This window comes from Salmo salar, chromosome ssa12 (genome assembly GCF_905237065.1).
Source record: "Salmo salar chromosome ssa12, Ssal_v3.1, whole genome shotgun sequence".
Classification (NCBI taxonomy): domain Eukaryota; kingdom Metazoa; phylum Chordata; class Actinopteri; order Salmoniformes; family Salmonidae; genus Salmo; species Salmo salar.
In genome coordinates, this window is record NC_059453.1 from 98,307,674 (window position 1) to 98,333,845 (window position 26,172).

The 26,172-nt window shown below is 43.3% G+C and overlaps 1 protein-coding gene across 14 annotated transcripts in view; it reads right to left on the reverse strand.

Annotated features, from left to right (window-relative positions):
* Positions 1-965: 965 nt before the first annotated feature.
* Positions 966-26,172, reverse strand: part of LOC106566233 (plasma membrane calcium-transporting ATPase 2) — a 222,253-nt gene continuing 197,046 nt past the window's right edge. For 6 of the 14 annotated variants that reach the window (XM_045691977.1, XM_014134115.2, XM_014134113.2 and 3 more), the window contains 6 exons: positions 22,875-23,066; positions 22,265-22,478; positions 19,214-19,425; positions 17,840-17,947; positions 14,572-14,757; positions 966-3,771 (listed from right to left, as the gene is read on the reverse strand). In XM_045691977.1, the coding sequence (XP_045547933.1) occupies positions 3,442-3,771; positions 14,572-14,757; positions 17,840-17,947; positions 19,214-19,425; positions 22,265-22,478; positions 22,875-23,066 (1,242 nt within the window). In that variant the 3' untranslated portion in view covers positions 966-3,441. Of the gene's footprint in view, positions 3,772-8,899; positions 8,949-9,754; positions 9,930-14,571; positions 14,758-17,839; positions 17,948-19,213; positions 19,426-22,264; positions 22,479-22,874; positions 23,067-26,172 lie in introns of those variants that run through there. The other 8 variants (XM_045691981.1, XM_045691980.1, XM_045691978.1 and 5 more) reach the window with 6 other exon arrangements.

Here is a 26,172-nt window from a genome sequence, read left to right on the forward strand (position 1 = left end):
CCCCTATAGGATCAGGTCCCCCCCTATAGGATCAGCCCCCCCTATAGGATCAGCCCCCCCCTATAGGATCAGGTCCCCCCCTATAGGATCAGCCCCCCCCCTATAGGATCAGGTCCCCCCCTATAGGATCAGGCCCCCCCCTATAGGATCAGGTCCCCCCCTATAGGATCAGGTCCCCCCCTTATAGGATCAGTTTGACCTTTTAAATGACCACGAATAAGAGAGAGAGAGAGAGAGAGAGAGAGAGAGAGAGAGAGAGAGAGAGAGAGAGAGGAGTGACCTGATCCTAGATCAGCACTTCTGCTCATAAACAAATCATGAATACAAGCCCTGATTGGCTAATGACATCTGTTATAGAGATGTTTAGTAGAACGCAGCCCACTAGCCTGAACAGACGGACGGACGGCCTTCCCTGTAGCTCAGTTGGTAGAGCATGGTGTTTGCAACGCCAGGGTTGTGGGTTCGATTCCCACGGGGGGGCCATCACAGAAAAAAAAAATGTATGAAATTGTATGAGATGTATGCATTCACTACTGTAAGTCGCTCTGGATAAGAGCGTCTGCTAAAATGTAAATATCCTCTTAGAATACATTCCTCTATGTACACAGAATACTCTATTGATCACTGTTGCGTCGTCTAAGAGCTGAATGTATAGACTGAATGTACAGATGGGAGAATGGTGACTGTCGACTGAAGTTCTTTTGATGTAAATTGTTTTACAGAAAAAACATCAAGGTTTAAAAAAAAGTATATTAAAAAAATGTTGAAAGAAAAGCGTTTTTTTTTTTCAAGCAAATTTAGAAGTCAAGATAAACATTTCTGAATGAAATTAAAAATAAAAAAAAACATGTTTTTAAATGGTCCTTGTTCAATAGGCCCGAGTTAACTTAAACTTTTGTGCACTCTCTCCTGATCTGACGGCAGAACGGGTTTAATAATAAAATACACAGGAAGGAAGAGAGAAATCAGGTCAAGATATAATTACCAAAAGATTCATTCAGAGTAGAACAATTGGATTGGTTCAACTTGCTTATTACATCATGCTTTTCAATGACTCCAATGTTACATATAGAAATATAACAATATCGTAATAGTTTAGGTCTGGGTCGTTATTATCAGCATCTTAATGTCTTTTTGATGGATAGTAAGTTATGTGTCCCTTCTTACTTTTGTGCCTCTGTTGTCCTCTCCTTCCTCCTTTCTTAAAAGAACAATAAATAGTTATAAAAACTAGTGAATTCCTTTAAGATGCTCTTGTATACTTGGTGGAAGGCAGGAAGACAAGCTTGGTTAAAACGCTCAGAAACACAAGTAACAGTACGGAGAGGTTCACCCAGAACTTCATCCAGGAGAAGAGTCAAAGCATCATTCCATTTTAATTGTTGTTGGGGGGTTTTTTTTGTTCAAAATTCCAACCATTTTTGGATAGCTGTGTGTTTCTTTCTTTTAATAAAATAAAAATAAATAAATCAACACAATATATCACAAGATTTTTTTTAAACAACTTTTAGAATTTTCCATACAGATAAGCCAAATATAACTTAGTTTGCAATTTCTAATATAAACCCATTGCAGTCTTTCACGGTCACACAAAAGTGAAAACATTTTCCTTAAAAAAACAAGCAGATTTTATATAGAAGACATGTAACATGTCTGTTATAGAAGGCCTGTTCACCCTCTCAGTCTCAACTCCAGTTACATTTTAAGCTTTTGGATGAAAATAAGAAAAATAAGACAAATAGTAATTAAAGAAATAAACCTTTCGTCTTATTCCGATCTCTGTGTGGAAACGAAGGAAGCCGTTCAGAGTCCACCCTAACAATCATATAATAATACAATGCAACATGAATATATATATATATATATACCATTATATTTTGGTTTTCTTTTGTTATCCTCTAAAATTATCTACTATATTTGACAAGATAGCAGGCAAGTTCAGTACACAGTTATAAACACCAAAGAGCAGAACTCAAACAAACTTGAGTTTTTCCTCAACTACATCTGCTGAATGGTTTGAAACCCTACAAATCAAACAGGAAGTATCTACAGGTATTGTAAACAAATGACATTCTCTTTAGGACATAAATAAGTTAAAATAGTTAGAACCATTAAAGAAAAAACAAGACAACATGCCAACAAACAAAGATAAACTCTTTATATATATATATATTTATATATATTATCTTTAAGAAATGCTATTTATTTATGGGTTCCTCTTTTCCAACAGGTGCAAATCTACTGTGCAAGTTGAGCCCTGCAAACTTGGTTCTCATTTATGAAATACATACATCTTTACACTTAAGCACATGCCGCACAGGGAACTCACATACCGGCGAATCGGCTGTCTTTAAAGTAGCAGTCCACGGCACTTCCCACCGACCCACCCAATCAAATCATTCAACATTTATTTTGAAAACAATTGAAAATAAAAACGTTGGGTAATGTACATTCATGCAGGAGCGATAAAAATGTTTTTATGTTAATTCAAACTATTATCAATATAGTCATTGTTATTGTGGAGTAGGGTTAGGTTTAGATATAGTCATTGTTATTGTGGAGTAGGGTTAGGTTTAGATATAGTCATTGTTATTGTGGAGTAGGGTTAGGTTTAGATATAGTCATTGTTATTGTGGAGTAAGGTTAGGTTAGACTGGTTTTCACTCCTCCCAGGTCTTTCTGGTCCTCTGCTTTACTGCTGCTAGAAACATGGTTCAGTCAGTCAGTGCACACACACACGCACACACGCACACACACACACACACACACACACACACACACACACACACACACACACACACACACACACACACACACACACACACACACACACACGTTCATGTCATGTGCGTTGGCTTTGTTGCCCTTTCTGATTGTATAGCTGTAGTAGTATGCTTTCTCCAGGTACAGCAGAAGACAGCAGGAGACAGCAGGGGCTAGAGGAAGGTCTCCAAACTGCAGACCAATGAGGGCTCCATGAGACTGCAAGACGGAAGTCTCCAAACTGCAGTGTGGGAGCCACCAGGCTGCAGTAGGTAAATTCTCTACCAGGCCTTAAGACGAAGGTTTCCAGATTGCAGTGGGAGCTGTCAGAGGGATACTGCTCTGCCAGAGGGACATCTCCAAAGTTGCAGAGGTCTCCACCAGCCAGCTGCAGGCCACTAGAGGGAGGTCTCCACCAGCCAGCTGCAGGCCACTAGAGGGAGGTCTCCACCAGCCAGCTGCAGGCCACTAGAGGGAGGTCTCCACCAGCCAGCTGCAGGCCACTAGAGGGAGGTCTCCACCAGCCAGCTGCAGGCCACTAGAGAGAGGTCTCCACCAGCCAGCTGCAGGCCACTAGAGGGAGGTCTCCACCAGCCAGCTGCAGGCCACTAGAGAGAGGTCTCCACCAGCCAGCTGCAGGCCACTAGAGAGAGGTCTCCACCAGCCAGCTGCAGGCCACTAGAGGGAGGTCTCCAGACTGTGCAGTGGGCTGGCTGGGCTGGAGGATGCAGCTGACTTACTGGTGGTGTCGATGGTGAGGTTGATGCCGCTGTCGACGGCGTTGTTGTTCTTGTTGGGGGACTGGGGCTGGCTGCCTGCCTGGGGCTGGGGGGTCTTCCTCAGCGATGGGTCCTCCTCTAAGTCCGTGTCATCAATCAGGGGGATGTTGGGAGTGGAGTCCTCTATCCTAAATTCTGGGTGGGTCATGAAGTTGTGGATGGACGGTCTGGAGTCCGGTTTCTCAAGGCCTTCGTAGAGAGAGCTACGGAATGCGTTCACAACGCGAATCTGTGTGTGTGTGTGGGAGGGGGAAACACATGAGAGTAAATAAGAACCGGAAGGAAAGATAGTTAGCCGAGGCAGGTAGTGATAGAGAACCCTCTGAGATAGACAGATGGACAGATAGAGAGTGAGGAGAGGAGGCAGAGGAGTGGAACACTGCAGTCTGTGGTCTACTTCCACAGAACTATACAGTACAGTACAGTACACATCTCACTCATTTGGATCACATTACACTGGGAAGTAAAAAAAATAATAATAATAATACACAAAGATAAAGGCAACACTCATTATATGTATACGTTAAGCTCCAATGTGCGGTATACCTATAAAGAGATAAGATAAATATAAAAAACACTTGCAAGTTACAGAAGTCTGGTGGTAAGTCAGTAACGGTAGGAGGGGAAAAAAAGTTAAAGAGTTCAGAGAGACGGACCATACCAGGACAAGGATGGGTAGGACATCCATTGAGACTGTGAATGGATGAGGAACATAAGGTTAACATACAGGACGAATGCCCAGGTTTTTGTTTTTTGGGGGGGGGAATAAATGGAGGTGCCTTGTGAAGCGTAATAGTTTTACAACAAAACAACACAATGGAAGCAGACCAGACCAGAAGTTTCAACAGCCAACCAACCATCGAGACAACCAACAGGACAATGTGGAACATGCAACGGGAACTAAAACCGTGTAGTTATGCTGCTGTCTGCACACGGTGATGACAGAACAGAACACAGGCACACAGACGACTAGCTGTACAACTAGATAATACTAGTCTGTTTCTCTGAGCTCGACTCCATGCACGGCTGAGTAAACAGTCAAGTATAGGACCCTTAGGAGCGCTGTTTAGTCAATGTTGTTGTTGTTACGATTCTTATTGGACAAAATACCTATCAAAACATTAAATAGTAGTATCTACCTTAAAATATACTCAACCCTGAACAAAAATATAAAAAACGAAACATGTAAGGTTGTTGGTCCCATATTTCATCAAGATGAAACGAAAGATCCAAGAAATGTTCAATTTTCACAAAAATAAAAGCTTATTTCTCTCAACTTTAGTACACAAATTGGTTTACATCTATGTTAGTGAGCATTTCTCATTTGCCAAGATAATCCATCCACCTGATAGCTGTGGTATATCAAGAAGCTGATTAAACAGCGTGATCCTTACACAGGTGCACCTTGTGCTGGGTACAATAAAAGGCCACTAAAATGTTCCCGTTGAAATAGATGCTTCAAGTTTTGGGAGAGCGTTCAATTGGCATGCTGACTGCAGGAATATCCACCACAGCTGTTGCCAGATAATTGAATGTTAATTTCTCTATCATAAGCCGCCTCCAACATCGTTTTAGAGAATTAGCCAGTCCGTCCAACCGGCCTCACAACTACATCCACATCAAGCTTCTTCACCTGTGACATTGTCTGAGACCAGCTACCTGGACAGCTGATGAAGCTGAGAAACCATCTCAGGGAAGCTCATCTGCATGATCGGCGTCCTCACCAGACTGCAGTTTGGTGTCGTAACAGATTTTCAGTGGGAAAAATGCTCACCTTCGATGGTCAATGGCACGCTGGAAAAGTGTGCTCTTCACGGATGAATCCCGGTTTCAACTGTACCTGGCAGATGGCAGAGTGTGTTTATGGCTTCATGTGGCCATCAGCTCATGTTTCAGCATGATAATGCACGGCCCCATGTCGCAAGGATCTGTACACAATTCCTGGAAGCTGAAAATGTCCCAGTTCTTCCATGACCTGCATACTCAACAGACATGTCACCCATTGAGCATGTTTGGGATGCTCTGGATCGACGTGTACGACAGCATGTTCCAGTTCACGCCAATATCCAGCAACTACGCAAAGCCATTGAATATTCCTTATATGAACTGTAACTCAGTAAAATCTTTGAAATTGCTGAATTTTGCATTTATATTTTTGTTCAGGGTAGTTAGATATATGGATTTATTTTCAAAATAATTTTAGAACCTTTGAAACTTTTTGAAGATTTCAGAGTATTTTCTAAAGATGTGTATTATAATTGTTTTACTTATTTTTTTTACCAGGGAATCCCATCGAGACCAACATCTATTTTATATGGGAGCCCTGTATATAAACAATTCACAAACACAATAAAATACAAATAACACTAGTCTAAAGAATCAGATGTTTTATTGTCACATCAACACAGCGTAATGTGCTGTTCTACAGGGTCAGTCATAGTAGTATGATAGGTGTTGCTGTACAGGGTCAGCCATAGTAGTATGATAGGTGTTGTTGTACAGGGTCAGCCATAGTAGTATGATAGGTGTTGTTTTACAGGGTCAGCCATAGTAGTATGATAGGTGTTGTTCTACAGGGTCAGCCATAGTAGTATGATAGGTGTTGTTGTACAGGGTCAGTCATAGTAGTATGATAGGTGTTGTTGTACAGGGTCAGTCATAGTAGTATGATAGGTGTTGTTTTACAGGGTCAGTCAGCAGTATGATAGGTGCAGTGTAATGTGTTGTTTTACAGGGTCAGACAAAGTAGTACGGCACCCCTGGAGCAAATTAGGGTCAACAACTTTTTAGTGATAGGGGGCAGTATTCGGAAATTCGGGATGAATGATGTGCCCAAATTAAACTGCCTGCTACTCTGTCCCAGAAGGTAGGTTAGAAAAGATTTGGATAGAAAACACTCTGAAGTTTCTAAAACTGTTTGAATGATGTCTGTGAATAAAACAGAACTCATATGGCAGGCAAAAACCTGAGAAAAATCCAACCAGGAAGTGGGACATCTGATGCTTGTAGTCTTTTCAAGTCATTGCCTATCTAACACACAGTGACTTAAAGTTCATTTTGCACTTTCTAAGGCTTCCACTAGATGTCAACAGTCTTTAGAACCTTGTTTCAGGCTTTTGCAGTGAACAGAGAGCGAACAAGAAGGCCTTGAAGTTGGTGACTCAGAAAATTACATGAGTTCAGTGGCGCGCTTTCACGTGATGAGGTAGCTGTGTTCCATAACGTTTTTGAAGACATTGGAATCGTCCGGTTGGAATATTATGGAAGATTTATGTTAAAAGGCCCTAAAGATTGATGCTATAAATCGTTTGACATGTTTCTACGAACGTAAATATAACTTTTTTTGACTTTTCGTCGTGGCATTTTCGTCGCGCTTCCTACATTTGGAGTAGCTTACTGAACGCGCTAACAACAAGGAGGTATTTGGACATAAATTATGGACTTTATCGAACAAAACAACATTTATTGTGGACCTGGGATTTCTGAGAGTGCATTCTGATGAAGATCATCAAAGGTAATTGAATATTTATAATGCTATTTATGATTTTAGATGACTCCAAAATGGCGGGTATCTGTATTGCCTGATGTTGTTTTCTGAGCGCCGTACTCAGATTATTGCAAAGTGTGCTTTCCACGTGAAGCTTTTTTGAAATCTGTAACAGCGGTTGCATAAAGGAGATGTTCATCTATAATTCTTTGAATAACAGTTTAATATTTTATCAACGTTTATGATGAGTATTTTTGCAAATTGTTGTACTCATTCACCGGAAGTTGTTGAGGCAAAATATTTTCTGAACATCACGCGCCAATGTAAAATGGGGTTTTTGGATATAAATATGAACTTTATCGAACAAAACATTCATGTATTGTGCAACATTGAGTCCTATGAGTGTCATCTGATGAAGATCGTCAAAGGTTAGTGCTTCATTTTAGCTGTATTTCTGGTTTTTGTGACGCCTCTCCTGCTTGGAAAATGGCTGTGTGGTTTTTCTTGTTTAGGCTCTGTCCTGACATAATCTAATGTTATGCTTTCGCCGTAAAGCCTTTTGAAATCGGACAATGTGGTTGGATTAAGTAGAGGTTTATCTTTAAAATGGTGTAAAATAGTTGTATGTTTGAGAAATTTGAATCCCAGATGTCCCAGAGAAGTTAAGGAAATTTCTCAGGGGCACATCGACAGATTTCCACCTCGGGTATTTGAACCAGCGACCTTTCGGTTTCTGACCCAACACTCTAACCGCTAGGCTACCTGACCATGCCATACCAGTTACTGACCCAACACTCTAACCGCTAGGCTACCTGACCATGCCATACCAGTTACTGACCCAACACTCTAACCGCTAGGCTACCTGACCATGCCATACCAGTTACTGACCCAACACTCTAACCACTAGGCTACCTGACCATGCCATACCAGTTACTGACCCAACACTCTAACCGCTAGGCTACCTGACCATACCAGTTACTGACCCAACACTCTAACCGCTAGGCTACCTGACCATGCCATACCAGTTACTGACCCAACACTCTAACCGCTAGGCTACCTGACCATACCAGTTACTGACCCAACACTCTAACCGCTAGGCTACCTGACCATGCCATACCAGTTACTGACCCAACACTCTAACCGCTAGGCTACCTGACCATACCAGTTACTGACCCAACACTCTAACCGCTAGGCTACCTGACCATACCAGTTACTGACCGAACACTCTAACCGCTAGGCTACCTGACCATACCAGTTACTGACACAACACTCTAACCGCTAGGCTACCTGACCATACCAGTTACTGACCGAACACTAACCGCTAGGCTACCTGCCACCCTACAAAGGTATGCACTGAGGCAAAGTCAGTCATATCAGTATTACAGCGTGAGTTACATAAAGAGTAGAAGGGATGGGACACTGGCTACAGGTCCTCTGAGTTACATAAAGACTAGAAGGGATGGGACACTGGCTACAGATGGGACACTGGCTACAGGCCCTCTGAGTTACATAAAGACTAGAAGGGATGGGACACTGGCTACAGGCCCTCTGAGTTACATAAAGACAACAGAACTGAGAAGAACAGAGAACTATGGGACTGGCGAGAGAGAGAAAGAGAGAACTTCCATCTGGTCTTCTCAGCTGCATAGAGGAGAGAAACCTAAGGTCCCGTTTTCCCCTGTAAATAATGTGACACTATAGACTTCAACATGGATGGAAACCATCAGGTCAGGTCCATGATGTGATTTTATATGGTTCAGTAAGGGTTGATACCATTGGCTCAAACTTATACTTGAATGTTTACCCAGCCCGGTGAGTTTTCTGTTGAATTAGTTTTACATCAAGTTTATCAGACAACGGAGGGACTCACAACCTGAAATTCACGCCGTGGGCGGCAGCCTCACTCCACTCTTAGCACTCTGGGAAAACAAAGACATGTAACAATGAAAAAACAGCACTCTGGGAAAACAAAGACATGTAACAATGAAAAAACAGCACTCTGGGGAGCCGAGCCACAGATTAACAGAATGTCAAGAAGAAGATAAAAAAATAAAAAAATAGAAGCAAAATAAAACGCAGAAAGAAAATAAGTAAGTCTAGAGAAGATGTCTTCAGAGATGCAACATATACTCCTGATCCACTAGCCTAGCTTGGTCTGGTCTAGAGTTGCAGAAGTTCTGTAACTTTCTCCAAATTGTTACGAAAAACCCGGTTGGAAGACTTGCGGAATCAGGAAGGAAAAAGCACGAAATCCTCCAACCATGATTTCTGGCCAATCTGGGGAATTTGGGGAAAATTACAACATTTTTGCAACATTAGCTTGGTCACAAGGACATGGTCATTACCATCTAGTTAGCTAGAGCTTGCTAAAACCCTTACAGATCTGGCAACCAGACTGGTGTAAATTAGCTACTAGAAAGAGGAATCTCTGGACTGTAGAATGTATAGATTAACAGTAACCTTTAGAGGTTCACCAGGCAACATGATATTGTCATGAAAATGACTCCTGACTAAGGTTGCAAAAACTTTCCCCCCCCCCAAAAAAAAATTCCAGGGTTTTCCAGAAATCCTGGTTGGGGGATTCACAGATTTCCTGCTTATTCCAATGGGATTTGTAGAAAAACAAGGAAGTTTTACAACATAAATGTAAAAGGGATACAGCTACGGTAGGAGACTGGAAGACATCTCTGAAGTAGCAGAAGCTGGACAGAGGACAGTGACTCACGCCCAGCAGGAGAGGCAGTGCTGGTAGGAGAGGTAGGAGAAATGGCATTGGACAAGGACACGTGACTGGGACTAGAAACATTTGTTACATCCTGGTTCTGACTGGTGGTGGAGGACTGTCTCCGCAGCTGGCCCTGATAGGAGCTGCCGCTCTTGAACGTGTTCACCACATCGATCTGGAGGAGGAGAACACAAGACAGGCTGCTCAGAAAGACACAGACGTGCTATGGTAGTATGACAGACGTACAGGTTGTGGCAGACAGGCTATGGCAGTACGATAGACGGACAGGTTGTGACAGACAAGCTATGGTAGCACGATAAGACAGACACTTTGCAGCAAACAGGCCAATGGTAATAAGCTAGACAGACAGGCTACTCCGGGAGAGAACTTGGTTTTTCTAAAGTACATGTAGGTGAGACATCTATCACAATGATCAGGGTACTGGCCCAGAGTCACGGAGTTTCTATCACGATCAGATGGAGCTGACGTGATGCCGAGTTTGGTTTAAAGCTTCCAGATGTCAACGCCATGTCAGTGCCAGCGTCTGCCAGTGGCTGGGTCATGTCAGTTAACCCAGAACTAAAGTCTTGTGTAATTAGTTAGCTGCTCCATTAAGTTCCGAGTCCGTACGTGATAAGAGAGACTCAAGAGATCTGCTAGAATGAGGAGCGGAACCGTAACGAGGAGCTCCACCATCTCTCTTTGCAAGTGACGAGCTAAATGTCCCCTCCTAAAAAAAAAAAATCAAAGATAACAGATGCTGACACCTGGGAAACATTGTATCTACTGTAGCATCCCATTTCTACTGCTGCTCTTCACCCCACGCATCCCAAACCATTCCAATAGATGCTACAGTATATTTTATGTCCGCTAGAAATGTGTGTCCTGGAGGCCGAGGTGCTGTGTTCCTGGAGGAGCTTCAGGGTGGACCCTCAATTGGTTCTACTGTAGTCTACCATCCACCATCCACCATCTACTGTAGTCTACCATCCACCTTCTACTGTAGTCTACCATCCACCATCCACCATCTACTGTAGTCTACCATCCACCTTCTACTGTAGTCTGCCATCCACCATCCACCATCTACTGTAGTCTACCATCAACCTTCTACTGTAGTCTACCATCCACCATCTACTGTAGTCCACCATCCACCATCCACCTTCTACTGTAGTCTACCATCCTCCTTCTACTGTAGTCTACCATCCACCTTCTACTGTAGTCCACCATCCACCATCCACCTTCTACTGTAGTCTACCATCCACCTTCTACTGTAGTCTACCATCCACCTTCTACTGTAGTCTACCATCCACCAGACATGTTCTACTGTAGTCTACCATCAACCTTCTACTGTAGTCTACCATCCACCATCCACCTTCTACTGTAGTCCACCATCCACCATCCACCTTCTACTGTAGTCTACCATCCAACTTCTACTGTAGTCTACCATCCACCTTCTACTGTAGTCTACCATCCACCTTCTACTGTAGTCTACCATCCACCATCCACCTTCTACTGTAGTCTACCATCCAACTTCTACTGTAGTCTACCATCCACCTTCTACTGTAGTCTACCATCCACCTTCTACTGTAGTCTACCATCCACCATCCACCTTCTACTGTAGTCTACCATCCAACTTCTACTGTAGTCTACCATCCAACTTCTACTGTAGTCTACCATCCACCTTCTACTGTAGTCTACCATCCACCTTCTACTGTAGTCTACCATCCACCTTCTACTGTAGTCTACCATCCACCTTCTACTGTAGTCTACCATCCACCTTCTACTGTAGTCTACCATCCACCTTCTACTGTAGTCTACCATCCACCTTCTACTGTAGTCTACCATCCACCTTCTACTGTAGTCTACCATCCACCTTCTACTGTAGTCTACCATCCACCTTCTACTGTAGTCCACCATCCACCATCCACCTTCTACTGTAGTCTACCATCCACCTTCTACTGTAGTCTACCATCCACCTTCTACTGTAGTCTACCATCCACCTTCTACTGTAGTCTACCATCCACCATCCAGCTTCTACTGTAGTCTACCATCCACCTTCTACTGTAGTCTGCCATCCACCATCCACCTTCTACTGTAGTCTACCATCCACCTTCTACTGTAGTCTACCATCCACCATCCAGCTTCTACTGTAGTCTACCATCCACCTTCTACTGTAGTCTGCCATCCACCATCCACCTTCTACTGTAGTCCACCATCCACCATCCACCTTCTACTGTAGTCTACCATCCAACTTCTACTGTAGTCTACCATCCACCTTCTACTGTAGTCTACCATCCACCTTCTACTGTAGTCTACCATCCACCATCCACCTTCTACTGTAGTCTACCATCCAACTTCTACTGTAGTCTACCATCCACCTTCTACTGTAGTCTACCATCCACCTTCTACTGTAGTCTACCATCCACCATCCACCTTCTACTGTAGTCTACCATCCAACTTCTACTGTAGTCTACCATCCAACTTCTACTGTAGTCTACCATCCACCTTCTACTGTAGTCTACCATCCACCTTCTACTGTAGTCTACCATCCACCTTCTACTGTAGTCTACCATCCACCTTCTACTGTAGTCTACCATCCACCTTCTACTGTAGTCTACCATCCACCTTCTACTGTAGTCTACCATCCACCTTCTACTGTAGTCTACCATCCACCTTCTACTGTAGTCTACCATCCACCTTCTACTGTAGTCCACCATCCACCATCCACCTTCTACTGTAGTCTACCATCCACCTTCTACTGTAGTCTACCATCCACCTTCTACTGTAGTCTACCATCCACCTTCTACTGTAGTCTACCATCCACCATCCAGCTTCTACTGTAGTCTACCATCCACCTTCTACTGTAGTCTGCCATCCACCATCCACCTTCTACTGTAGTCTACCATCCACCATCCAGCTTCTACTGTAGTCCACCATCCACCTTCTACTGTAGTCTACCATCCACCTTCTACTGTAGTCCACCATCCACCATCCACCTTCTACTGTAGTCTACCATCCACCTTCTACTGTAGTCTACCATCCACCTTCTACTGTAGTCTACCATCCGCCTTCTACTGTAGTCTACCATCCACCATCCAGCTTCTACTGTAGTCTACCATCCACCATCCAGCTTCTACTGTAGTCTACCATCCACCTTCTACTGTAGTCTACCATTCACCTTCTACTGTAGTCTACCATCCACATCCACCTTCTACTGTAGTCTACCATCCACCTTCTACTGTAGTCTACCATTCACCTTCTACTGTAGTCTACCATCCACCATCCACCTTCTACTGTAGTCTACCATCCACCTTCTACTGTAGTCTACCATCCACATCCACCTTCTACTGTAGTCTACCATCCACCTTCTACTGTAGTCTACCATTCACCTTCTACTGTAGTCTACCATCCACCATCCACCTTCTACTGTAGTCTACCATCCACCTTCTACTGTAGTCTACCATCCACCTTCTACTGTAGTCTACCATCCACCTTCTACTGTAGTCTACCATCCACATCCACCTTCTACTGTAGTCTACCATCCACCTTCTACTGTAGTCTACCATTCACCTTCTACTGTAGTCTACCATCCGCCTTCTACTGTAGTCTACCATCCACCATCCACCTTCTACTGTAGTCTACCATCCACCTTCTACTGTAGTCTACCATCCACCTTCTACTGTAGTCTACCATCCACCATCCACCTTCTACTGTAGTCTACCAACCACCTTCTACTGTAGTCTACCATCCACCTTCTACTGTAGTCTACCATCCACCTTCTACTGTAGTCTACCATCCACCTTCTACTGTAGTCTACCATCCACCTTCTACTGTAGTCTACCATCCACCTTCTACTGTAGTCTACCATCCACCTTCTACTGTAGTCTACCATCCACCAGACATGTTCTACTGAGCACTTACTGTAGAAGCTTCATGCAATGTGTCTAAAGCCAAGGATTACTGTAAGGAATGGATTTAGATACAGGAATAATAGGAAAGGTCCTACTCTGATCCTTGGGGTACTCCACATTTAGATACAGTAGACAAACACCCCAACAGGGTAGAGATGGATCTGAGTAGACAGGTGTCTAATGCCCAGGGTTACTTCAACAAATACATCTATCTAGTAGTATCTGGTATCAGGTAGTACCTTTATGTAAAGGTTCTTAAGCCCAGGGTAAAGCCCAGGGATCCTAATATGGATCCCTGAGGTACTATTGCTCATTAAAACCCACTCTGATGGGTGTAAAATAGATTGGAAATAGCAATATTTTTGGTCAAATGTTTATTAAGTTAAATGCATCGCCGTCATCTTGAAAAGTCACAGTTTACTCGGTCCATATGTATTTCATGACAGTAGTATTTTCACAGTGTACTCGGTCCATATGTATTTCATGACAGTAGTATTTTCACAGTGTACTCGGTCCATATGTATTTCATGACTGTAGTATTTTCATAGTGTAATCTATCGGTCTTTCCCTCCCACAGCTTGTCATTGGTTCCTCTTTCCCACCCACAGCTTGTCATTGGTTCCTCTTTCCCACCCACAGCTTGTCATTGGTTCCTCTTTCCCACCCACAGCTTGTCATTGGTTCCTCTTTCCCACCCACAGCTTGTCATTGGTTCCTCTTTCCCACCCACAGCTTGTCATTGGTTCCTCTTTCCCTCCCACAGCTTGTCATTGGTCCCTCTTTCCCTCCCACAGCTTGTCATTGGTCCCTCTTTCCCACCCACAGCTTGTCATTGGTCCCTCTTTCCCTCCCACAGCTTGTCATTGGTCCCTCTTTCCCTCCCACAGCTTGTCATTGGTTCCTCACCTGAGTCTGTATGCGGTTGAGCCCCCTGAACCAGAGGACCTGTCCTCGTCTCAGCTCTCTCTCTGCGTGGTCGATCTCCTCGTTGTCCTCGTTCATGTCTTCGTCCCCAGGCATCTCGTTCTTCTTGGTCAGCTGACCTGCCCCTCGCAGGAACCGTAGCTTGCTGTTAGGGATGGTGGCGATCACCTGGGGGGGGGCGAGGACGAGGGGGGAAAGAGGAGAGATATGATTCTAAAACACAGATAAGGAGGAAACAGGAGAGATATGATTCTGAAACACAGACAAGGGGGAAACAGGGAGATATATATTTCTCCTAAGCAGGGGTTGAAATTTAAGCTGAAAGAACTCAGATACACGACTACATGCAATATACAAACATTTTACTATATGGGGCCTAAACATGAAGAACAATAATATTAAACAACAGACTAAATATAAACAAAGGACTATTCCTATGTTAAGGGATGTTAAGTTACAGTGCCTGCAGACAGAATTCACATCCCTTTGACTTTTTCACATGTTGTTGTGTTACAGCCTGCATTTCAAATGTATTAAACTAGCCTACTCACAATACCCCATAACGTCAAAGTGGAATTATGTTTCTCTGAATTTTTTTTACAAATTCATTTAAAAAAATGAAGATCTGAAATGTCTTGAGTCAATAAATATTCAACACCGTTTTTTTTTATGCCAAGCCGAAATAAGTTCAGGAGTAAAAAATGTTGATTAACAAGTTTCATGGACTCACATGTTTGTTGAATGACTACCTCATCTCTGTAAGCCACACATACAATTATCTGTAAGGTCCCTCAGTCGACCAGTGAATTTCAAACACAGTTTCAACTACAAATACCAGGGAGGTTTTACAATGCCTCGTCAAGAAAGCCACCTATTGGTAGATGGGTAAAAATGTTAAAAAATCAGACATAGAATATCCCTTTGAGCATGGTGAAGTTAATAATTACACTTTGGATGGTGTATCAATACAACCAGTCACTGCAAAGAAACAGGCGTCCCTCCTAACTCAGTTGCCAGAGAGGAAGGAAACCGCTCAGGGATTTCACCATGAGGCCAATGGTGACTTTAAAACAGTTAGAGTTTAATGGCTGTGAGATGAGGAAACTGAGGATGGATCAACAACATTGTAGTTACTCCACAATACTAACCTAAATGACAGAGTGAAAAGAAGGAAGCCTGTACAGAATACAAATATTCTAAAAACATGCTTCCTGTTTGCAACAAGGCACTAAAATATACTGCATAAAATGTGGCAAAGCAATTCACTTTTTATACCTGAATAGGAACTGTCATGTCTGAGGCAAACTCAATACCACATATGACTGAGTACCACTCTCCATCTGTTCAATACAACACATTACTGAGTACCACTCTCCATCTGTTCAATACAACACATTACTGAGTACCACTCTCCATCTGTTCAATACAACACATTACTGAGTACCACTCTCCATCTGTTCAATACAACACATTACTGAGTACCACTCTCCATCTGTTCAATACAACACATTACTGAGTACCACTCTCCATCTGTTCAATACAACATATTACTGAGTACCACTCTCCATCTGTTCAATACAACACATTACTGAGTACCACTCTCCATCTGTTCAATACCACACATTACTGAGTACCACTCTCCATCTGTTCAATACAACACATTACTGAGTACCACTCTCCATCTGTTCAATACCACACATTACTGAGTACCACTCTCCATCTGTTCAATACCACATATGACTGAGTACCACTCTCCATCTGTTCAATACAACACATTACTGAGTACCACTCTCCATCTGTTCAATACCACACATTACTGAGTACCACTCTCCATCTGTTCAATACAACACATTACTGAGTACCACTCTCCATCTGTTCAATACCACACATTACTGAGTACCACTCTCCATCTGTTCAATACCACACATTACTGAGTACCACTCTCCATCTGTTCAATACAACACATTACTGAGTACCACTCTCCATCTGTTCAATACAACACATTACTGAGTACCACTCTCCATCTGTTCAATACAACACATTACTGAGTACCACTCTCCATCTGTTCAATACCACACATTACTGAGTACCACTCTCCATCTGTTCAATACAACACATTACTGAGTACCACTCTCCATCTGTTCAATACAACACATTACTGAGTACCACTCTCCATCTGTTCAATACAACACATTACTGAGTACCACTCTCCATCTGTTCAATACAACACATTACTGAGTACCACTCTCCATCTGTTCAATACCACACATTACTGAGTACCACTCTCCATCTGTTCAATACAACACATTACTGAGTACCACTCTCCATCTGTTCAATACCACACATTACTGAGTACCACTCTCCATCTGTTCAATACCACACATTACTGAGTACCACTCTCCATCTGTTCAATACAACACATTACTGAGTACCACTCTCCATCTGTTCAATACAACACATTACTGAGTACCACTCTCCATCTGTTCAATACAACACATTACTGAGTACCACTCTCCATCTGTTCAAGCATAGTGATGGCTGCATCATGTTATGGGTATGCTTGTAATCGTTAAGGACTGAGGAGTTTCAGGATAAAAAGAAGCAGGACAATAACCTAAAACACAAGGCCAAATCTACAATGAAGATGCTTACCAAGAAGACAGTGAATGTTTCTGAGTGGCTGAGTTACAGTTTTGACTTAAATCTAGTTGAAAATCTATGGCGAGACCTGAAAATGGTTGTCTAGCAATGATCAATAACCAATTTAACAGAGCTTGAAGAATTTTGAAAATAAAATTGGTAAAATGTTGCACAAACCAGATGTGGAGAGCTCTTAGAGACTTACTCAGAACGACTCACAGCTGTAAACTCAGGGGTATGAACACTTACGTAAATTAGATATTTCTGTATTTAATTTTCAATACATTTGCAAACATTTCTAAAAACATGTTTTAACTTTGTCATTATGGTGTATTGTGTGTAGCTGGGTGACGGAGAACAATCAATGTAAACCATTTTGAATTCAGGCTGAAACACAAACAAAATGTGGAATCAAGATTTGTAAAGGTGTGGTCAAAGCTATGTAAAGGTTTGTCAAGGCATATAAATACATATTTTTAGGTATATTAAGATATATTTATAGGTATGTCAATATATATTTAAAGGTATGCCAAGATATATTTATAGGTATGCCAAGATATATTTATAGGTATGCCAAGATTAATTTATACGTATGTCAAGATATTCTTACCTGTCCCCAGACTAACTCTCCCAGTCCAAGGAAGGTACACCAGCCCCACTTCTCCAAATCCAGAGGAGTACAACTGAATGGCTTCCCTCCAAACTGTACGATCACAATCTGTAAACACACAAATAGGAAACTACATTACGAATGTGCATGATACCTTAGCATCTACACAAACACAGTGCTTGAAATGGGACGGAAATCCTTGGTGCTGAATACCTGCACCTCAAGTTTCCTACTGCCCACAGACACCCCCCCCTCCACACCCACAGAGACCCCCCCACACAGACCCCCCCACACACACAGACCCCCCCACACACACAGACCCCCCCACACAGACACCCCCCCACACACACAGACCCCCCCACACACACAGACCCCCCCGCACAGACACCCCCCACACACACAGACCCCCCCACACAGACCCCCCCACCCACAGAGACCCCCCCACACAGACACCCTCCACACACACAGACACCCCCCCCACACACACAGACACCCCCCACCCACAGACCCCCCACACAGACCCCCCCACCCACAGACACCCCCCCACAGACACACCCACAGACACCCCCCCACACAGACAACCCACCCACACAGACACCCCCCCCACAGACAACCCCCCCACAGACACACCCACAGACACCCCCCCACACAGACAACCCCCGGGCACAGACACACCCACAGACACCCCCCCACACAGACAACCCCCCCACACAGACAACCCCCCCACACAGACACACCAACAGACACGCCCACAGACACACACAGGGGGGAAATAAAACATCCAAACTGAACAATAAAAATCTAGAATTACATCCAGATGTGAAATAATTCACTCTTTGATCCCAGCTGTATGTTTTCAAGGCATCAGCGATCAGGATCTATTTTGGTCTCTTGTATTGGACTAAGCATCAGGTCTGGAACAGCTGCAGTAAGCTTCAAGTCCTAACCTTGGTGCGTCCACAATGGAACCCTATTCTTTATACAGTGCACTACTTTAGACCAGGGCCCATAGGGAATTCTCCTACCTGGATGGCAAATGGTCCTACCTGGATCGCGAATGCTTTCTAACCGGATAGCCATTGTTCCTACCTGGATGGCAAATGCTCCTACCTGGATCGCGAATTTACCCTACCTGGATAGCGAATGTTTCTTACCTGGATGGCGAATGTTTCCTACCTGGATGGCGAATGTTTCCTACCTGGATAGCGAATGTTTCCTACCTGGATGGCGAATGTTTCTTACCTGGATGGCGAATGTTTCCTACCTTGATGGCAAATGTTTTCTACCTGGATGGCGAATGTTTCCTACCTGGATGGTGAAGGTTTCTTACCTGGATGGCGAATGTTTCCTACCTGGATGGTGAAGGTTTCTTACCTGGATGGCGAAGGTTCCGAAAACGATGGAACAGAAGATGGGGTTCCTGAAGATTCCGTCGAAGACGTTCCTCTCTCCGTGGATCTTCCTGGCGTTGATCTCGTTGAAAAGCTGCATGAGGACGAAGGTGTTGAAAATGATGGTGTAGTGTTCTGACGGAGGGGAGTGGAGCGGAGCGTGACGACCACTGTCTATGTCAAAGATTTGCTCACCTGAGATAGAGAGAGAAGAGATAGAAAGAGAGAGAGATATATATTGTTGCTAAAGATCTGCTCACCTGGAGGAGTCCTTATCACTGCCATAGATTTTAAACTGGGGCTAAAGTAAGCTGAAGCTTGTAGGGGCAAAACCGAACCATGAATTGCAGTTTCTCGTGGCCCATACACTACTTTCAGGGTGTAAAATGCTAAATTTTCCCATTTACAAGCGTTTACCTATACTTAAGATACTTTAGCTAAACTCTTAACACAGCAACACACCTACATCACACAATTAGCCAAATTGTGCTCAAAACCAAATTTTGTTCAGGAAATTACAACTCCTCATTTCAAAATGCAAAACCGTGGCTTCCAATGTAAGCATTTTAGAAACGTGTTAATTGATATTCTGTGGAAAAAAACATGAATTGTGTTAATGGTACAGTATGTTCCACAACAGATGGATGTTGTGCTAATTGTGTTTAGAGTTATGAAAATGTGACTACACGTTGGACTGAAGGATGTTAGCGATTGTAAAAAAAAAAAAAATGAAACAGACCAAGATGTTTCTTGTCCCGGAATCCCGCTTAACAGACAGGTTGAAGCCTGCTTGACAGAGATACTAAGCTGCTAGCCATCAAGCTAACGAAGTTGGTACCAGATGAGTTTTGCAATGGAGCCCTCTTTGTCTGGAGAGGTAAATGAACGGTTGCAGCGCTGTAGAAGCTCTATCTTTTACGCACTATTTTCGGGACAAACCGGACCACTCAGAGTTCCAATGCGGAAATTGTTTACTTGCCGAGGATTATAGGCTTGAGGTGGCTTCATTGATGACTCAGGTCGCCAGCCTACGTAAGAAACTGTGAAAAATGCAGAGAGGAATGTTTAAATTTTTTATGCCAGTGGCTGGACGGCGTTCACGCTTGTTGGGTGCATCTCCGCCTTGTCGTTTGTAGTTATCCGACTGGCCGGTGTTGCCTGGAGCTCCCACATCTGATAGTGGAGTCAAAAGAACACAGCAAGAGAAGCAAGACAATCAACGATGGTCGCATGTCACGACCCATGGAAGCCGAAGACAGCGACTTCCCGCAAAGCAGTCTACACTCCCAGCAAGAGGCCCGGTACAAACAACTAATAGTTTCGCCGTCCTGGAGCCTGATCTTCCTGCACCCTAGTCACTGAGGGTGCCTGTATCTGCGCCAGGAGCAACGGGCTTAAGTTATCCTGCCTCTCGACCTGTCCATTAAAGTCTACACACGTCCACAAAAGGTTCTCTGAATCCTGAGAAGCGTGGGAGTCAGTGGATTTCCTCGTCCTTCTCGCCAGCCGTGATTCTGGGCGGCTCCATGGTAAGAAATGTGACCGTTCCTGATGCAAAAACTATGTCCTATCCCAGAGCTCAAGTAAATTACATTGCTAAGGTGCTCCCGAATGTACTACGCCAGGAAATGGAAATTGATTCTATCGTAGTCCATGTGGGGTTTTAATGACATTATGAAGGGCAGTTCTGAAAAGTTGAAACTGGATATTAAAGAGTTGATTGACTGCTAAACACTAACAAAAGACCCATCATATCTGGCCCTGTGTCCTCTCTGAATCGCGGCATTGAACGCTTTGGCTACGTGATTATTGCAGCTCAATGGGTGTAATTTTGTTGACAATTTTGATACCTTTTGGAAACAAAACACGTTTTACAATATCTGACCAAATTATGAAAGACAAGCATTGGTGACTAAACTGCTTGGAGTAACCCTGGATTGTAAACTGTCATGGTCAAAACATATTGATACAACAGTAGCTAAGATGCGGAGAAGACTGTCCATAATAAAGCGCTGCTCTACCTTCTTAACAGCACTATCAACAGGCCTTAGTTTTGTCGCACCTGGACTACTGTTCAGTCATTTGGTCAGGTGCCACAAAAAAATAACTTAGGAAAATGTCAATTGGTTCAGAACAGGGCAGCACGGCTGGCCCTTGGATGTAAACAGAGAGCTAATATTAATAATATGCATGTCAATCTCTCCTGGCTCAAAGTGGAGGAGAGATTGACTTCCTCACTACTTGTATTTATGAGAGGTATTGACATGTTGAATGCACCGAGCTGTCTGTTTGAACTACTGGCGCACAGCTCAGACACTCATGCATACCCCACAAGACATGCCACAATAGTTCTCTTCACAGAACAGACTATGGGAGGCACACAGTACTAAATAGAGCCATGACTACATGGAACTCTATTCCACATCAAGTAACTCATGCAAACAGTACAATTAGACAAAAAAAACACCTTATGAAACAGCGAGGACTGTGAAGCAGCACAAACATAGTCAAAGACACACACACACACACACACACACACGATAGCATACGCACTATACACACACGTACACATGGATTTTGTACTGTATATATGTGGTGGAGTAGGGGCCTGAGGGCACACAGTCTATGAATGTATTGTAATGTTTTTAAAAACTGCCTTAATTTTGCTGGACTCTGGATTCCAGAACACATAAACTGGCCCACTGTTATTTCAGCACACCATCTCCCTTGACCATCCTCTCTCTCTATACTCTCCAAGAAATAACCCAATAGGCCTGGGGCGGCAGGGTAGCCTAGTGGTTAGAGTGGGGTGGCAGGGTAGCCTAGTGGTTAGAGCGTTGGCCTAGTAACCGAAAGGTTGCAAGTTCGAATCCCCGAGCTGACAAGGTACAAATCTGTCGTTCTGCCCCTGAACAAGTCAGTTAACCCCACTGTTCCTAGGCCATCAATGAAAATAAGAATTTGTTCTTAACTGACTTGCCTAGTTAAATAAAGGTATAAAATAGAAGAGGACTGTTAAAAGATAATGACGTACCGACGAACAGCAGGGAGAAGATGATGACCAGCTGGTAGATGCCATGTCCCAGGATGTTCTTGGTCATGGTGCTGGAGATCAGCGGTTTGTTGCGGCCGTACGGCTTCCTCATCAGCAGGGCCTCGGTGGGGGGCTCGGTCGCCAGGGCCAGGGACGCAAAGGTGTCCATTATCAAGTTCACCCACAGCATCTGGACCGCCTTCAGAGGAGAATCCTACAGGGTGGTTAACATTAGAGACTACAGATCAACAACTGGACTGTCATCAGGGGAGAATCCTGATTGTCATCAGGACACAGTTCTGCAAGAGAACACATTAGATACTAGCATCAGCTTCAGATCCTGGTAGTATACTATGGATGTGTTTCTACAATGGTACAAAGGCATTTCACAGGATCGATTAAAACTCTTAACTCCAGCAGTATTGCTCTCCACAGGGGGTACAATGCAGGGATCTCACCCTCACTGTTCATTCTGATTACACTGGTGAGCATAACCTGTGTGATGCAGGCCCCAGTGAAGGCCACTATGACAGTCAGCTGTGTGTGTGTTTTACCTGTGTGCAGGCCCCAGTGAAGGCCACTATGACAGTCAGCTGTGTGTGTGTGTTACCTGTGTGATGCAGGCCCCAGTGAAGGCCACGATGACAGCCACCACGTTGACAGTCAGCTGGAACTGGAGGAACTTGGAGATGCTGTCGTAGACGTTCCTCCCCCACATCACAGCCTTCACTATACTACTGAAGTTATCGTCCGTTAATATGATGTCAGACGCCTCCTTGGCCACATCTGTACCGGCTATACCCTGCAGAGAGAGAAGAGGTATGGTTTAATACTGGCTGTACCCTGCAGAGAAAAGAGGTATGGTTTAATACCGGCTGTACCCTGGAGAGATATAAGTGCTGTTATTGTGAAGTGGAAATGTCTAGGAACAACAATGGCTCAACAGCAAAGTTATACACCACACAAGCTTACAGAACAGGACCACTTAGTGGTGAAGTGTGTCCTCTTTTGCAACACTCACTGCAGAGTTCCAAAACTGCAACATCAGCACAAGAACTGTTAGTCGGGAGCTTCATGAAATGGATTTCCATGGCCGAGCAGACGCAAACCCAGCCTAAGATCACCATATGCAATGCCAAGCGTTGGTTTGAGTGGTGTAAAGCTCGCCTCTAATCATGCTTCACCATCTGGCAGTCCCACGGACGAATCTGTGTTTGGCGGATGCCAAATGAACGCTACCTGCCCCAATGCATAGTGCCAACTGTAAAGTTTGGTGGAGGAGGTCTGGGGCTGTTTTTCATGGTTCGGGCTAGGCCCCTTAGTTTACAGTGAAGGGAAATCTCAACGCTACAGTATACAACGACATTCTAGACGATTCTGTGCTTTCAACTTTGTGGCAACAGTTTGGAGAAGGCCCTTTCCTGTTTCAGCATGACAATGTCCCCGTGCACAAAGCGAGGTCCATAGAATAACTTTACTGGCCTGCACAGAGCCCTGACCTCAACCCCATCGAACACATTTGGGATGAATTGGAACGCCGAATGTGAGCCAGGCCTAATCGCCCAACATCAGTGCCTGACCTCAACAATGCTCTTGTGGCTGAATGGAAGCAAGTCCCTGCAGCAATGTTCCAACATCTAGTAGAAAGCCTTCCCAGAAGAGTGGAGGCTGTTATAGCAGCAAAGGGGGGACCAACTCCATATTAATGGGAATGATTTTGGAACGAGATATTCAACGAGCAGGTGTCCACATACTTTTGGTCATGTAGTGTACGTTAGCATGTCTGTGGGATGAGGTGCGCAGAGAGAGCAGGTGACAATCAAGGAGTCTCGCTGGCTGTGCTTCTTGTGATGGTTGTAAATCATCAGGCTGCAGAGCAACTCTCCTGTCCTCAGAACTGGTTAATTCTAAACTGATTAGCATTTTTGTCTCATCTTCTTCTCATAATAGGCCTAGGCTACTACATGTGTTGTAGTAAGTTGCACATTGCTAGAATAATCTGGAGATAGACTTAAGGCCAGCTACGTGTTTCTTTCCTCAGCTTTCCTTCGCTGTAGCCTCAGTTTTCTTTTGACTCATTACATTTTTCCCTTCTTCGTATTGTTTGTTCAATTTCACTTATTGTGGCCTAAAATATTTGTCATTCAAAATAAAGTTGTGATTTGAGAACAGCATAGACTCCGACTGACATAATGGTTCCCATTTAAAAGCAGAAACTTTTAAAACAAACACTTTGTTTTAAATATTTGGGAAATATTTAAATAGTAGGATTAGGCTTTGAGCTGTTTGCTTCACAATGACATGGAAGGATTTTTTTAAAATCAGATTTCCTGTTCCTGATCAAACAAGATTCCTTGTCTGATCATGAAACGGCTAAATAGCAGACATCATCTGCTATTGAAGAGAGAGAGCAAACAAAAACAGACAGTTAGTGCTGCTTTGGAGAAACGTAAACATGTCTACATTGTTCTCCAACATCTGTAAATATATTTCTTAATATATCTTTAATAAATAGGAATATAATGTAGACATTTAATGCACTGCTGTTTACTGTCTGACCTCTGTCCTCTGCTCCTCTGTACTGCACACGTTGAAATAAGTTAGGTATCCTCTGTCACGTCACAAAGTAATCACTATCGACGATGGCTGTGTATCGTCAGTCATAGAAGACACTATCATAATATCGCCTAACTGAGGTACGAATATTTAGTCATTCATTATTCTGATTTGGGGGAAATAAAAGAGTGTAAACTCATCACCAAAATGTAGATATAGCTACAGATACGGAGATTCAGATAACTGAATAAACATAATTGAGTTACTCCTTATTTTATATGTGAATCTAGCACCATCATATTGTACTGTATGTGCAATGCAGTGACCTGAATAGCAATGTTAATAGTATTTCTGATTGTGTTTATCACATGTGTCCACTAAGGGGCAGTCCTGTTCCACTGTATCTACAGCAGGGCTGGTGGGGTTACTGTGTGTAGTAGTGAGGATGCTGCTTGTGTTTTACCAGGACATTTCAAGGTTACTAACAATGGATCCACTCCACAGTCAGTCATAGTTGTTGTAGCTAGCTGTAATGCTACATCTGTCATAGTTGTTGTAGCTAGCTGTAATGCTACATCTGTCATAGTAGTTGTAGTGCTACATCTGTCATAGTAGTTGTTGCTAGCTGTAATGCTAAAGTGAGTCATAGTAGTTGTAGCTAGCTGTAATGCTACATCTGTCATAGTATTTGTAGCTAGCTGTAATGCTACATCAATCATAGTAGTTGTAGCTAGCTGTAATGCTAAAGTGAGTCATAGTAGTTGTAGCTAGCTGTAATGCTACATCTGTCATAGTAGTTGTAGCTAGCTGTAATGCTACATCTGTCGTAGTAGTTGTAGCTAGCTGTAATGCTACATCTGTCATAGTAGTTGTAGCTAGCTGTAATGCTACATCTGTCATAGTATTTGTAGCTAGCTGTAATGCTACATCTGTCATAGTAGTTGTAGCTAGCTGTAATGCTACATCTGTCATAGTAGTTGTAGCTAGCTGTAATGCTACATCTGTCATAGTATTTGTAGCTAGCTGTAATGCTAAAGTGAGTCATAGTAGTTGTAGCTAGCTGTAATGCTAAAGTGAGTCATAGTAGTTGTAGCTAGCTGTAATACTACATCTGTCATAGTATTTGTAGCTAGCTGTAATGCTAAAGTGAGTCATAGTAGGTGTTGCTAGCTGTAATACTACATCTGTCATAGTAGTTGTAGCTAGCTGTAATACTACATCTGTCATAGTAGTTGTAGCTAGCTGTAATGCTAAAGTGAGTCATAGTACATCTGAGTCATAGTACATCTACATCTGTCACAGCTAGCATTTCTGTTCTATCTAGATCAAACATTTCCTACAATATTTATGCA